The 14929-nt window shown below is 45.5% G+C and overlaps 1 protein-coding gene across 2 annotated transcripts in view; it reads right to left on the bottom strand.

Annotated features, from left to right (window-relative positions):
* Positions 1-14929, bottom strand: part of UBE3D (ubiquitin protein ligase E3D) — a 217278-nt gene that overhangs the window by 132552 nt on the left and 69797 nt on the right. For both annotated transcript variants that reach the window (XM_044289798.1, XM_044289797.1), the window contains exon 6: positions 9826-9895. In XM_044289798.1, coding sequence (XP_044145733.1) covers positions 9826-9895 — 70 coding nt within the window. The remainder of the gene's footprint in view (positions 1-9825; positions 9896-14929) is intronic.

Below are 14929 nucleotides of genomic sequence, written 5' to 3' on the forward strand. Positions count from 1 at the left end.
CCAACATGCCACCTCTCAAAGAAGAAAAGTAGGGCTGGGAATGAGCCTTAGGGCTCATACTCACGACCGTGGTTTGGTTCCGCATCTGAGCCGCATTTTTTGCGGTTTGGGTGCGGACCCATACACTTCAATGGGGCCACAAAAGATGTGGATAGCACTCCGTGTGCTGTCTGCATCCATTGCTGCATTCCGTGGTCCCGTTTCTATAAAGGGCCGTCCGTTCCGTTAATTGCCATCACAGGATTACAGAGGATGCCGTCTGATTGGTTTTTTTTTTTTTTTGGGGAGTCTGACATTTCCAAAATCTGTTTTAAAGTAGGTCTACTGCCATGTAGAATAGATGCCCCGATGAATATCTGCTCCTGTAATCCGGAGAAATACTTATTTTTCGTTTTATGCAAAAACAAGGTTTTCAGTGAACCGTGGGCAGCACTGATCTATTTGGAGCACCGTCGCTTGGCCTTCGCTCCACCCAGCACCTCATCCTCTTGTTTAATGGAAAGTTTCTGATATTTCGGAGCAGGCAGTGATGAAACTAGGTGCACCGAATGGAGCAGCCCTGTCCACAGTGCACCAAACAAGTTATTTGCATAAACAATAAATAGAGACATTTCTCAAGATTACAGGACCGGATTTTTACATGTAAGGTATGGCTATGATTCAGGGCACCTACCACCCTACAGGGCAGTATGCTAACTTTGAAACTTAATTTAAAAGTGACAGACCCTCTTTAATTCCTTCATTTAAATATTAAATTGAATTAATTATGGCCTGGACGGACACAAGGATGTTCTTTTGAACAGCTCACTCTAAGTTGTCACTGTGATTTCGTAGTAAAGAGATCACAGAGAGGCACGGAGCATTAACAGTCATGTTAATGCTCCGTGCCTCTGCAGTCTGCAGCGGGTCTTGGCACTCTTTCACGGAGCGGATGCCACGCACGGCATCCGCTCGTGTGAAACGGCCCTAAGACGGCAGCACTGTACTATCTGAGTGTGAGCTACAGGGAGAAAGTCACCGTCCCTCCCACCCCTGCAGCTGACAGAAGTGGATTTTTACCTTCATTTTTTCAATCTCCGTTGGCTGCGGAGTGGGAGGGGCATGGCCTAACCGGGGGCATGTCTTAGTGGGATCTGGGGAGGGATTTTTAAGTCAGTCTTTTGAGGGTGGCCTGAATGGCCACCCTACCTGCCCTCTGAACTGTGACCTCCTCAGCACTCTGCTCCCTTAACAGTGTCATCCACAGAGCCCTTGTCCTTTAAAGGAAATCAGCCACCAGGATAATCGCTATTGAAGTAAAGCCATGGCCTAATAGCACTTAGCACCTTATTTCCAGATGTGCCTTTGTTTCAGCAATAGAGGTTTTCTATCTTCTGAAAATCCAGTTTATTTGGTATGCAAATGAGCCAGTCAGGTGCCCAGAGGGGCGTCACTGATGCAGGAAGGCGCCCAGGCACACCTCCTGCTAGTGCCCAAGCCTGCCCTCATGCTGGGAGCAGAGTAATGGCTCAAATGTGATGTAGGAGGGGTGGGTGGACACATTGTGGCAGGAGGTGTGTCTGGGCGCCTTCCTGCAAGAGTGACGCCCCTCTGTATGACATTCACAGGGCGACATAATTAGTATGTTACTTTTATTGTATGGGTCAGCACAATTACAACAATACCAAATATGTGTAGTTTTGTTTTATACTGCACAATAATAGCATATCTCATGCAAAAAAATTTTTTTTATGTCATCACATTCCAAGAGGCAGCAATTCGTTTTTCCACCATTGTAGCCACATACAAATTTGTTTTTTTGCGGGACGTGATGTTGCATTGGTTTTGGGGTACATAGAAATTACCGATGAACATTTATTTTTGGGGGGATTAGGAACAATTGAATTATCCTTTATTATCTTTTGTACTTTTCATCTTTTAACGTTGCTCACAGGTGCTGTAAATAAAAGGTCATCTTTAACAGGTTGTGGCAAACATTGCATGATACCATAGATGTGTGTATGTTTTTTTGTTTTTTTTTTACCACTTTTACAAAATAAAAAAAATGGTTTTATTTATTTTAGGGAGTGTTCACATCTACGTTGACGTCTCTGTCTGTTCGGGGCTTCCATCACAGATTTTGTCAAATACAGCTAAAAAAGTGTTCTAGAAGGAAACCAAATGGATCCCATTATAGTCAATAGGATCTGTTTGGCTCCATTCATGTCAGCTATGTTCCGAATCCGGCACTTCCGTTATTTTCGTTGTTCTGACAAATATAAATTCCTTGTATACCAATGCATTATAGTAACAGTGACAGGCAACCTATCAGGCTGTGTCTGTAGCATAATTTAATAGACATACAATGGCACTGCGCCACCAATGTTTTCAATACTGTGGAGGGGCGGCACCTGAAGGGCTAATTGCAGCGGAACGCAGCGCCCTGTCAGAGGCAGGGTGCCGGCAATGTGTTTCTGCCACCGCCTGCACTTGTAATGTATTAAACGTTAGTTATCATTGGTGGCACAGTGGCCACAGTCCGTCCCCTCCTCCGCCCCTCTGCGCTCTCATTGGAGGCAGCGGTAGCAGCACAGAGGTAAGGGAGAGACTGCTTCCTTCTCCCTGTGCTACTGAGGGAACATGGCGCACGCCGAGAGTAGCATGATCCATATTCTCGGATATTGGGCTGTGCAGTAGCACAGTCTAGTATCGATAAAAGGCAAATCCCGGTATTGTATCTATACCACATACCCGAAACAATTCTATGCAGAAGCTCTACTTCTGCAGCAGCTACTGTGCATGCATCAGTACCCAAAAGTGTAGCACCGCATGCACAGTCGCTGCTCTAGAAATGAAAGCAGAGCTTCTGCGCTTAAGCTGCTACTCGGAGCAGTGGCGCACGCGCAAGATTGTCAGGGCTGGGTAGGGGGGAGCTATCACTAGTGTGCTAGTTATTACCAGGGGAAACAAAAGCCAGCCATAAGAAATGTAGTATTACATGAAACTCATTCAAATGAATAGCTATCCATGTAATGAAAGGATGAGTCAGATACAGCTGAGCAAACCTCTGTTCTGGCACATAAGGGGGTTCCAAGCCTCTAGGACATCAAACAGGGCATAGGATCTTCTAGTGAGACAACCCATTTAAGTGCATACAGTCAGGTCCATAAATATTGGGACATCGACACAATTCTAACATATTTGGCTCTATACACCACCACAATGGATTTGAAATGAAACGAACAAGATGTGCTTTAACTGCAGACTGTCAGCTTTGAGGGTATTTACATCCAAATCAGGTGAACGGTGTAGGAATTACAACAGTTTGCATATGTGCCTCCCACTTGTAAAGGGACCAAAAGTAATGGGACGGAATAATAATCATAAATCAAACTTTCACTTTTTAATACTTGGTTGCAAATCTTTTGCAGTCAATTACAGCCTGAAGTCTGGAACGCATAGACATCACCAGACGCTGGGTTTCATCCCTGGTGATGCTCTGCCAGGCCTCTACTGCAACTGTCTTCAGTTCCTACTTGTTCTTGGGGCATTTTCCCTTCAGTTTTGTCTTCAGCAAGTGAAATGCATGCTCAATCAGATTCAGGTCAGGTGATTGACTTGGCCATTGCATAACATTCCACTTATTTCCCTTAAAAAACTCTTTGGTTGCTTTTGCAGTATGCTTTGGGTAATTGTCCATCTGCACTGTGAAGCGCCTTCCAATGAGTTCTGAAGCATTTGGCTGAATATGAGCAGATAATATTGCCCGAAACACTTCAGAATTCATCCTGCTGCTTTTGTCAGCAGTCACATCATCAATAAATACAAAAGAACCAGTTCCATTGGCAGCCATACATGGCCATGCCATGACACTACCACCACCATGCTTCCCTGATGAGGTGGTACGCTTAGGATCATGAGCAGTTCCTTTCCTTCTCCATACACTTCTCTTCCTATCACTCTGGTACAAGTTGATCTTGGTCTCATCTGGCCATAGCATGTTGTTGCAGAACTGTGAAGGCTTTTTTTAGATGTCGTTTGGCAAACTCTAATCTGGCCTTCCTGTTCTTAAGGCTCACCGAATTTTAGGGTGTCCGTGACACGGACCCGAACATTTTCGTAAAAGTCCGGATTCGGGTTTGGTGTTCGTTGCTTTCTTGGCGCTTTTTGAAAGGCTGCAAAGCAGCCAATCAACAAGCGTCATACTACTTGCCCCAAGAGGCCGTCACAGCCATGCCTACTATTGGCATGGCTGTGATTGGCCAGAGCACCATGTGACCCAGCCTCTATTTAAGCTGGAGTCACATAGCGCCGCCCGTCACTCTGCTCTGATTAGCGTAGGGAGAGGTTGCAGCTACGACAGTAGGGCGAGATTAGCCTTAACTCCTCCAAAAGACTCCATCCAGTGATCGATCTGCAGCTGTGGATGATTGAACTGCTGCTATTGAATTGCTCACTGTTTTTAGGCTGCCCAGAGCGTTTTTCAGTCACTTTTTTCTGGGGTGATCGGCGGCCATTTTGTGTCTTGTGTTGCGCCAGCACAAGCTGCCACCAAGTGCATTTAACCCTCAATGGTGTGGTTGTTTTTTGGCTAAAGCCTACATCAGGGTCAAGCTGTCACACCAAGTGCATTTAACCAGCAATAGTCTGTTTATTTTTTGGCCATATACTACATCAGGGGCAAGCTGCGCCTGTCACCAAGTGCATTTAACCCTCAATGGTGTGGTTGTTTTTTGGCTAAATCCTACATCAGGGTGAAGCTGTCACACCAAGTGCATTTAACCAGCAATAGTCTGTTTACTTTTTGGCCATATACTACATCAGGGGCAAGCTGCGCCTGTCACCAAGTGCATTTAACCCTCAGTAGTGTGGTTGGTCAAGCTGTCACACCAAGTGCATTTAACCAGCAATAATCTGTTTATTTTTTGGCCATATACTACATCAAGGGCAAGCTGCGCCTGTCACCAAGTGCATTTAACCCTCAGTAGTGTGGTTGGTCAAGCTGTCACACCAAGTGCATTTAACCATCAATAGTGTGGTTATTTTTTGGCCATATCCCAGTCTAATTCTGTCCGTAAACGTATACCTGTCACCAAGCGCCTAAATACTAGGCCTCAAGTTTATATCCAGCTAAATCTGTCGTTACTGGTGTGGCTGGTCAAGTTATTTAGTGTCCGTCAAAGCACAGTTTTTGTTCTGGGTTGAAATACAATTCCCAATTTAGCAATTTCCTAATTTAGTGGTTTCTGCTGTATCGGAGCTATTTTAAATCTATCCCTAAAAGGGTATATCAGATTCAAGGTGCACATAGGGTCATTCTGAATAACTTCACACACACGCTACTGTGCATTTCCAAGTCTAATTTTGTCAGTAAACCTATACCTGTCACCCAGCGCCTAAATACTAGGCCTCAAATTTATATCCAGCTAAATCTGTTGTTACTGCTGTACTGTTGTGGCTGGGCAAGTTATTTAGTGTCCGTCAAAGCACATTTTTTGTTCTGGGTTGAAATACAATTCCCAATTTAGCAATTTCCTAATTTAGTGGTTTCTGCTGTATCAGAGCTATTTTAAATCTATCCCTAAAAGGGTATATAATATTCAAGGTGCACATAGGGTCATTCTGAATAACTTCACACACACGCTACTGTGCATTTCCAAGTCTAATTCTGTCAGTAAACCTATACCTGTCACCCAGCGCCTAAATACTAGGCCTCAAATTTATATCCAGCTAAATCTGTTGTTACTGCTGTACTGTTGTGGCTGGGCAAGTTATTTAGTGTCCGTCAAAGCACATTTTTTGTTCTGGGTTGAAATACAATTCCCAATTTAGCAATTTCCTAATTTAGTGGTTTCTGCTGTATCACGCCTACTTTAAATTTATCCCTAAAAGGGTATATCAGATTCAAGGTGCACATAGGGTCATTCTGAATAACTTCACACACACGCTACTGTGCATTTCCAAGTCTAATTCTGTCAGTAAACCTATACCTGTCACCCAGCGCCTAAATACTAGGCCTCAAATTCATAGTCCGCTAAATCTGTGGTTACTGCTGTGCCTGTATTAGTGTAATACGGTACCTAAATAGATAGCCAGATAGTGTTAGGTGTCTGTAAAAAAAGGCCTGAATTTGAATTCAATACATTGGGCCAAATAATATTTTTGTTGTTGTGGTGAACGATAACAATGAGGAAAACATCTAGTAAGGGAAGCGGACGTGGACATGGTCGTGGTGGTGTTAGTGGACCCTCTGGTGCTGGGAGAGGACGTGGCCGTTCTGCCACATCCACACGTCCTAGTGTACCAACTACCTCAGGTCCCAGTAGCCGCCAGAATTTACAGCGATATATGGTGGGGCCCAAAGCCGTTCTAAGGATGGTAAGGCCTGAGCAGGTACAGGCATTAGTCAATTGGGTGGCCGACAGTGGATCCAGCACGTTCACATTATCTCCCACCCAGTCTTCTGCAGAAAGCGCACAGATGGCGCCTGAAAACCAACCCCATCAGTCTGTCACATCACCCCCATGCATATCAGGGAAACTGTCTGAGCCTCAAGTTATGCAGCAGTCTCTTATGCTGTTTGAAGACTCTGCTGGCAGGGTTTCCCAAGGGCATCCACCTAGCCCTTCCCCAGCGGTGGAAGACATAGACTGCACTGACGCACAACCACTTATGTTTCCTGATGATGAGGACATGGGAATACCACCTCAGCAAGTCTCTGATGATGACGAAACACAGGTGCCAAATGCTGCATCTTTCTGCAGTGTGCAGACTGAACAGGAGGTCAGTGATCAAGACTGGGAGGAAGACGATGCAGGGGACGATGAGGTCCTAGACCCCACATGGAATGAAGGTCGTGCCACTGACTTTCACAGTTCGGAGGAAGAGGCAGTGGTGAGACCGAGCCAACAGCGTAGCAAAAGAGGGAGCAGTGGGCAAAAGCAGAACACCCGCCGCCAAGAGACTCCGCCTGCTACTGACCGCCGCCATCTGGGACCGAGCACCCCAAAGGCAGCTTCAAGGAGTTCCCTGGCATGGCACTTCTTCAAACAATGTGCTGACGACAAGACCCGAGTGGTTTCAGAGCCTGAAGCGAGGCATTAACGTTCTGAACCTTAGCACAACCTGCATGACCAGGCACCTGCATGCAAAGCATGAACTGCAGTGGAGTAAACACCTTAAAAACAAGGAAGTCACTCAGGCTCCCCCTGCTACCTCTTCTGCTGCTGCCGCCTTGGCCTCTTCTGCTGCTGCCGCCTCGGCCTCTTCCTCCGCCTCTGGAGGAACGTTGGCACCTGCCGCCCAGCAAACAGGGGATGTACCACCAACACCACCACCACCTCCGTCACCAAGCATCTCAACCATGTCACATGCCAGCGTTCAGCTCTCCATCTCACAAACATTTGAGAGAAAGCGTAAATTCCCACCTAGCCACCCTCGATCCCTGGCCCTGAATGCCAGCATTTCTAAACTACTGGCCTATGAAATGCTGTCATTTAGGCTGGTGGACACAGACAGCTTCAAACAGCTCATGTCGCTTGCTGTCCCACAGTATGTTGTTCCCAGCCGCCACTACTTCTCCAAGAGAGCCATGCCTTCCCTGCACAACCAAGTATCCGATAAAATCAAGTGTGCACTGCGCAACGCCATCTGAAGCAAGGTCACCTAACCACAGATACGTGGACCAGTAAGCACGGCCAGGGACGCTATATCTCCCTAACTGCACACTGGGTAAATGTAGTGGCAGCTGGGCCCCAGGCGGAGAGCTGTTTGGCGCATGTCCTTCCGCCGCCAAGGATCGCAGGGCAACATTCTTTGCCTCCTGTTGCCACCTCCTCCTTCTCGGCTTCTTCCTCCTGCTCATCCAGTCAGCCACACACCTTCACCACCAACTTCAGCACAGCCCGGGGTAAACGTCAGCAGGCCATTCTGAAACTCATATGTTTGGGGGACAGGCCCCACACCGCACAGGAGTTGTGGCGTGGTATAGAACAACAGACCGACGAGTGGTTGCTGCCGGTGAGCCTCAAGCCCGGCCTGGTGGTGTGCGATAATGGGCGAAATCTCGTTGCAGCTCTGGGACTAGCCGGTTTGACGCACATCCCTTGCCTGGCGCATGTGCTGAATTTGGTGGTGCAGAAGTTCATTCACAACTACCCCGACATGTCAGAGCTGCTGCATAAAGTGCGGGCCGTCTGTTCGCGCTTCCGGCGTTCACATCCTGCCGCTGCTCGCCTGTCTGCGCTACAGCGTAACTTTGGCCTTCCCGCTCACTGCCTCATATGCGACGTGCCCACCAGGTGGAACTCCACCTTGCACATGCTGGACAGACTGTGCGAGCAGCAGCATGCCATCGTGGAGTTTCAGCTGCAGCACGCACGGGTCAGTTGCACTGCGGAACAGCACCACTTCACCACCAATGACTGGGCCTCCATGCGAGACCTGTGTGCCCTGTTGCGCTGTTTCGAGTACTCCACCAACATGGCCAGTGGCGATGACGCCGTTATCAGCGTTACAATACCACTTCTATGTCTCCTTGAGAAAACACTTAGGGCGATGATGGAAGAGGAGGTGGCCCAGGAGGAGGAGGAGGAGGAGGAGGAGGAGGAAGAGGGGTCATTTTTAGCACTTTCAGGCCAGTCTCTTCGAAGTGACTCAGAGGGAGGTTTTTTGCAACAGCAGAGGCCAGGTACAAATGTGGCCAGCCAGGGCCCACTACTGGAGGACGAGGATGAGGAGGAGGATGAGGATGAAGCATGGTCACAGCGGGGTGGCACCCAACGCAGCTCGGGCCCATCACTGGTGCGTGGCTGGGGGGAAAGGCAGGACGATGACGATACGCCTCCCACAGAGGACAGCTTCTCCTTACCCCTGGGCAGCCTGGCACACATGAGCGACTACATGCTGCAGTGCCTGCGCAACGACAGCAGAGTTGCCCACATTCTAACGTGTGCGGACTACTGGGTTGCCACCCTGCTGGATCCACGGTACAAAGACAATGTGCCCACCTTACTTCCTGCACTGGAGCGTGATAGGAAGATGCGCGAGTACAAGCGCACGTTGGTAGACGCGCTACTGAGGTCGCCAAGGCAGCTGTGTCACGGCCAGCTCCTCTGAGGGCAGGGTTAGCATGGCAGAGATGTGGAAAAGTTTTGTCAACACGCCACAGCTAACTGCACCACCACCTGACTTCTCGAACCCGAACATCCAGGTGTCCGCTCAACTCTACTCACCAACGGTTTACATCTTGTGGTGAACCCTCTGTATTCACTCTGGTGAAGTCTTCTCTTGACTGTTGACTTTGACACACATACACCTACCTCCTGGAGAGTGTTCTTGATCTGGCCAACTGTTGTGAAGGGTGTTTTCTTCACCAGGGAAATAATTCTTCGGTCATCCACCAAAGTTGTTTTCCGTGGTCTTCTGGTGTTGCAGAGCTCACCGATGCATTCCTTCTTTTTAAGAATGTTCCCTTAACAAGTGGGAGGCACATATGCAAACTGTTGTAATTCCTAAACCGTTCACCTCAAATTAAAGCTGACAGTCTGCAGTTAAAGCACATCTTGTTTGTTTCATTTCAAATCCATTGTGGTGGTGTATAGAGCCAAAAATGTTAGAATTGTGTCGATGTCCCAATATTTATGGACCTGACTGTATATGGTAATAATATATAAAGTAAAAAATAAAATAAAATCACTAGTCCATAACATGCAATAGTTTGTGGCTTAAATTTGTCAGAGAGCCTCCGAAAACGAAAACACTGGTTAGCTAATTTTTCTTTTGTATAAGCCTTGGTAGTCAATGGCTTAACATTTGGAAGAACCAAACAATGTTCAAAATTTTTACCTTGAAATCATGTTGTATGGTTGAGAAAATGGCTGAATCACCACTTCAGTAATGTAATACTTGACAGCATCTAAAAGGAATTGCAAAAACACTGTACATAAGTAACAAAGTACATGTGAAAAATCATTACAAGAAAGTAGGACCTTAATGTGCATCTATCAATTAGGGTTTGGCTACACAGCGATTTTGGGGCTAAAACAGGTCACATGGCCAAATATCGCAGTGTAGCAGGCAGCCACAGAAAAGACTCACCACTGTGGGTGAGATGAACTGAGAAAAATATAACAGGATACCCCTTTAAAAGGGTTTTACAGACAGTTTATATTCATTTATATTTATATATCTGATCGGCGAAGGATAAAGAAAACATTTAATAAAAGCTACAGCTTACGTAAATTATTGGAAGTAAAACAAAATAAGACTGAAGATGTTTTGGAATATTGGAGAAGGTTCAAAGAATCAGCGCATAAATACACTGATTGGAATTTAGACAGTGAGGAAGACACTGACCATACTGACGAGCTCAGAGAGGAGATAACTTTACATACAACAGACTGGAAGCATAAATGGCTTCACAGCCTGGTGGATATCTCCCAGATCATGCTACGAGATCATCCAGCAAAAGTGGGAAAAGATGGAAAATAAAAGAATAAACCAATTAATATGCAAATAGAAAAGATGTTACCAATTTCAGACATATACCACGTGCTCAGAATTTGTCTGCCTCCACCATGCTGCCAACATTGCCTACTTCGCTGCAGTCCCAGTATATACAATACAGGGATCCCCTAGTGGAGCTCCCGTTGTAGCCTTCCCCTTATCTGCCACTTGGAGTAAGTAGTTCATGCTTATCACCCGAGGTATAATTCCTGGATTGGAGGAGGAAGAGGCAGTGGAGGTAAGCCCGGGATTAGACAGCAGCCCAGTAGGCGATTCCTCAAACTACCACACCTACAAGTATGCAGATTGCAGTGGCTGGGATGGCACCTGTTGAAGGGAAGGTCACCTAGCAAGGGACTGTACTGTATGTATCTCCAGGATATAGGCAGAAAAATCAGCCAGTGGAATATTAGTTACCCATTGGATGCGGATGCAAGGGCTGCTGTATTGGTCCAGAAAACAGCTGATCTTGTTTTAAGCAACCCACTAACTCTTCACTGCCGCTATGAGTTGGAAAATTTTCACAATGGAGCATACCATCATTTCTTAGCCCAAAGACGTACACAATACCATATTACATTGTTGTCAGCTCCTAATCTAACCATTCCACGTTGCAAACAGAGGTAGCACTACATTTTTTCCAGAAGAGTAAAAATACTCCTTTTACCATTTATGAGGAGTATTTGTAGTAATTGTAGTAATTCAAGAAAATAATATGTAGGCCTACATAATGATAAAGAGGACCATTCACCGCTCCTGACATGTCTGTATTAATAGCTCCATGGATTCCCCATGTAATAACAATTCTGGAGCATCGATTCTTATGACTATGTTCTGCCATTCCCAGTAAGGGTACAGAGGGGGGTGGGGTAACTAGTTGGGGGTGTGTACCTGCAAAGTCTGACAATGGCTGCACTGATGGGATAGAGTGAGACTGTGCAGGTACACCCCCCAACTTGTTAACACCCTTTTGTACCCTTACTGAAGGCCAATAACAATTCATTGACTGGGGAGAGGGTAATTATGTTATAGAATGGGAAGATAGTGCAGATAAAGACCGGGGGCAAGGTAGTGAGACTGGGGTTGGAATGGAAGGAGGGACTAGAACAGTTCAGAAGGAAAGGTGTAGAGTAAAAAATATACATAAACCTCTCAAATGTATGTATATACTAATGGCAGAAGCCTGACTAATAAAACTGGGGAACTGGAATTAGTGATGTGTGAGGAGGACTATGACATAGTGGGAATAACTGAGACATGGCTGGATGATAGCTATGACTGGGCAGTTAATGTACAGGGTTAGTCTGTTTAGAAAGGATCGTCAAAACCGGAGAGGGGGAGGGGTCTGCCTTTATGTAAAGTCCTGTCTAAAGCCCACACTCTGGGAAGATATAAGTGCAGGACATGAACATGTGGAGTCACTGTGGGTAGAGATACATGGAGCTAAAAACAATAATAAATTACTAATAGGAGTTTACTATAAACCACCTAATATACCAGAGTCCACAGAAAATCTACTACTAAACGAGATAGACGAGGCGGCAAATCATAATGAGGTGGTTATTATGGGGGACTTCAACTACCCAGATATAGACTGGGAAACTGAAACTTGTATATCTCATAAAGGAAACAGGTTCTTGGCAATAACCAAAGACAATTACCTCTCCCAACTGGTTCAGGACCCGACTAGAGGGACGGCCATACTGGACTTAGTATTAACCAATAGGCCTGACAGAACAACAGACGTGCAGGTTGGGGGACACCTGGGAAATAGTGACCACAAAGTAATAACCTTCCAATTATCATTCAAAAGAGCGTTTCTACAGGGAGGAACAAAAATACCAAACTTCAAAAAAGCTAAATTTAGCCAACTAAGGCTCCTTTCACACTAGCGTTCGCTGGTCCGCTCGTGAGCTCCGTTTGAAGGAGCTCACGAGCGGACCCGAACGCCTCCGTCCAGCCCTGATGCAGTCTGAATGGAGCGGATCCGCTCAGACTGCATCAGTCTGGCGGCGTTCAGCCTCCGCTCCGCTCGCCTCCGCACGGACAGGCGGACAGCTGAACGCTGCTTGCAGCGTTCGGGTGTCCGCCTGGCCGTGCGGAGGCGTGCGGATCCGTGCGGATCCGTCCAGACTTACAATGTAAGTCAATGGGGACGGATCCGTTTGAAGATGCCACAATATGGCTCAATCTTCAGGCGGATCCGTCCCCCATTGACTTTACATTGAAAGTCTGGACGGATCCGTACGAGGCTATTTTCACACTTAGCTTTTATATGCTAAAATAATGCAGACGGATCCGTTCTGAACGGAGCCTCCGTCTGCATTATTATGATCGGATCCGTTCAGAACGGATCCGATCGAACGCTAGTGTGAAAGTAGCCTTAGAGGCCATAGGCCTAACTAAATGGGATAAAGTCCTCACAAATAAAAATACAGCCACAAAATGGGATATCTTTAAAAGCATCCTAAAATCTCATTGTGAGAGGTACATACCGTATGGGAATAAAAGGTTAAGGAACAAAAAGAAACCAATGTGGATAAACAGAACTGTAAAGAAAGCAATAAATGACAAAAAGAAAGCATATAAAACACTAAAACAGGAAGGTAGCACGGAAGCACTGAAAAACTATAAGGAAAAAAATAGAACATGTAAAAAACAAATAAAAGCGGCCAAACTAGAGACTGAGAGATTAATTGCCAAAGAGAGTAAAACTAACCCTAAAATGTTCTTCAATTATATAAATGTTATAAATCTGAAGGTGTCGGCCCGTTAAAGAGTAATGAGGGGGGAGTCGCAGAGAGCGACGAGGAGAAAGCAAAGCTGTTAAATATTTTTTTCTCCAATGTATTCACTGAGGAAAATAAGCTGTCAGATGACATGCCGAATGTTGAAATAAATTCCCCATTAAAAGTGTCCTGTCTGACCCAGGAAGAAGTGCAACAGCGACTTAAAAATATTAAAATAGACAAATCGCCAGGACCGGATGGCATACACACCCGTATCCTAAGGGAATTAAGTAATGTCATAGCCAGACCCTTATTTCTGATATTTGCAGATTCTATATTGACAGGGAGTGTCCCACAGGATTGGCGCATGGCAAATGTGGTGCCAATATTCAAAAAGGGTCCAAAAGCAGAGCCTGGAAACTATAGGCCGGCAAGTTTAACATCTGTTGTGGGTAAACTGTTTGAGGGTTTTCTGAGAGATGCTATGTTAGAGCATCTTAACGGAAATAAGCAAATAACGCCATATCAGCATGGCTTCGTGAGGGATCGGACATGTCAAACTAATTTAATCAGTTTCTATGAGGAGGTAAGTTCTAGACTTGACAGCGGCGAATCAATGGATGTCGTGTATCTGGACTTCTCCAAAGCATTTGACACTGTACCACATAAAAGGTTAGTATATAAAATGAGAATGCTCGGACTGGGAGAAAACGTCTGTATGTGGGTAAGTAACTGGCTCAATGATAGAAAACAGAGAGTGGTTATTAACGGTACACACTCAGATTGGGTCACTGTCACTAGTGGGGTACCTCAGGGGTCAGTATTGGGCCCTATTCTCTTCAATATATTTATTAATGATCTTGTAGAAGGCTTGCATAGTAAAATATCAATTTTCGCAGATGACACTAAACTGTGTAAAGTAATTAACACTGAAGAGGACAGTATACTACTACAGAGCGATCTGGATAGATTGGAGGCTTGGGCAGATAAGTGGCAGATGAGGTTTAACACTGACAAATGTAAAGTTATAGTTATGCACATGGGAAGGAATAATGCAAGTCACCCGTACATATTAAATGGTAAAACACTCGGTAACACTGACATGGAAAAAGATCTAGGAATTTTAATAAACAGCAAACTAAGCTGCAAAAAACAGTGTCAGGCAGCTGCTGCCAAGGCCAATAAGATAATGGGTTGCATTAAAAGGGGCATAGATGCCCGTGATGAGAACATAGTCCTACCACTTTACAAATCATTAGTCAGACCACACATGGAGTACTGTGTACAGTTCTGGGCTCCAGTGAACAAAGCAGACATAGCAGAGCTAGAGAGGGTCCAGAGGAGGGCAACTAAAGTAATAACTGGAATGGGGCAACTACAGTATCCTGAAAGATTATCAAAATTAGGGTTATTCACTTTAGAAAAAAGACGACTGAGAGGAGATCTAATTAATATGTATAAATACACTACGTGCAGAATTATTAGGCAAATGAGTATTTTGACCACATCATCCTCTTTATGCATGTTGTCTTACTCCAAGCTGTATAGGCTCGAAAGCCTACTACCAATTAAGCATATTAGGTGATGTGCATCTCTGTAATGAGAAGGGGTGTGGTCTAATGACATCAACACCCTATATCAGGTGTGCATAATTATTAGGCAACTTCCTTTCCTTTGGCAAAATGGGTCAAAAGAAGGACTTGACAGGCTCAGAA

The sequence above is a fragment of the Bufo gargarizans genome, chromosome 4 (assembly GCF_014858855.1).
Source record: "Bufo gargarizans isolate SCDJY-AF-19 chromosome 4, ASM1485885v1, whole genome shotgun sequence".
In the NCBI taxonomy this organism is placed as follows: Eukaryota; Metazoa; Chordata; class Amphibia; order Anura; family Bufonidae; genus Bufo; species Bufo gargarizans.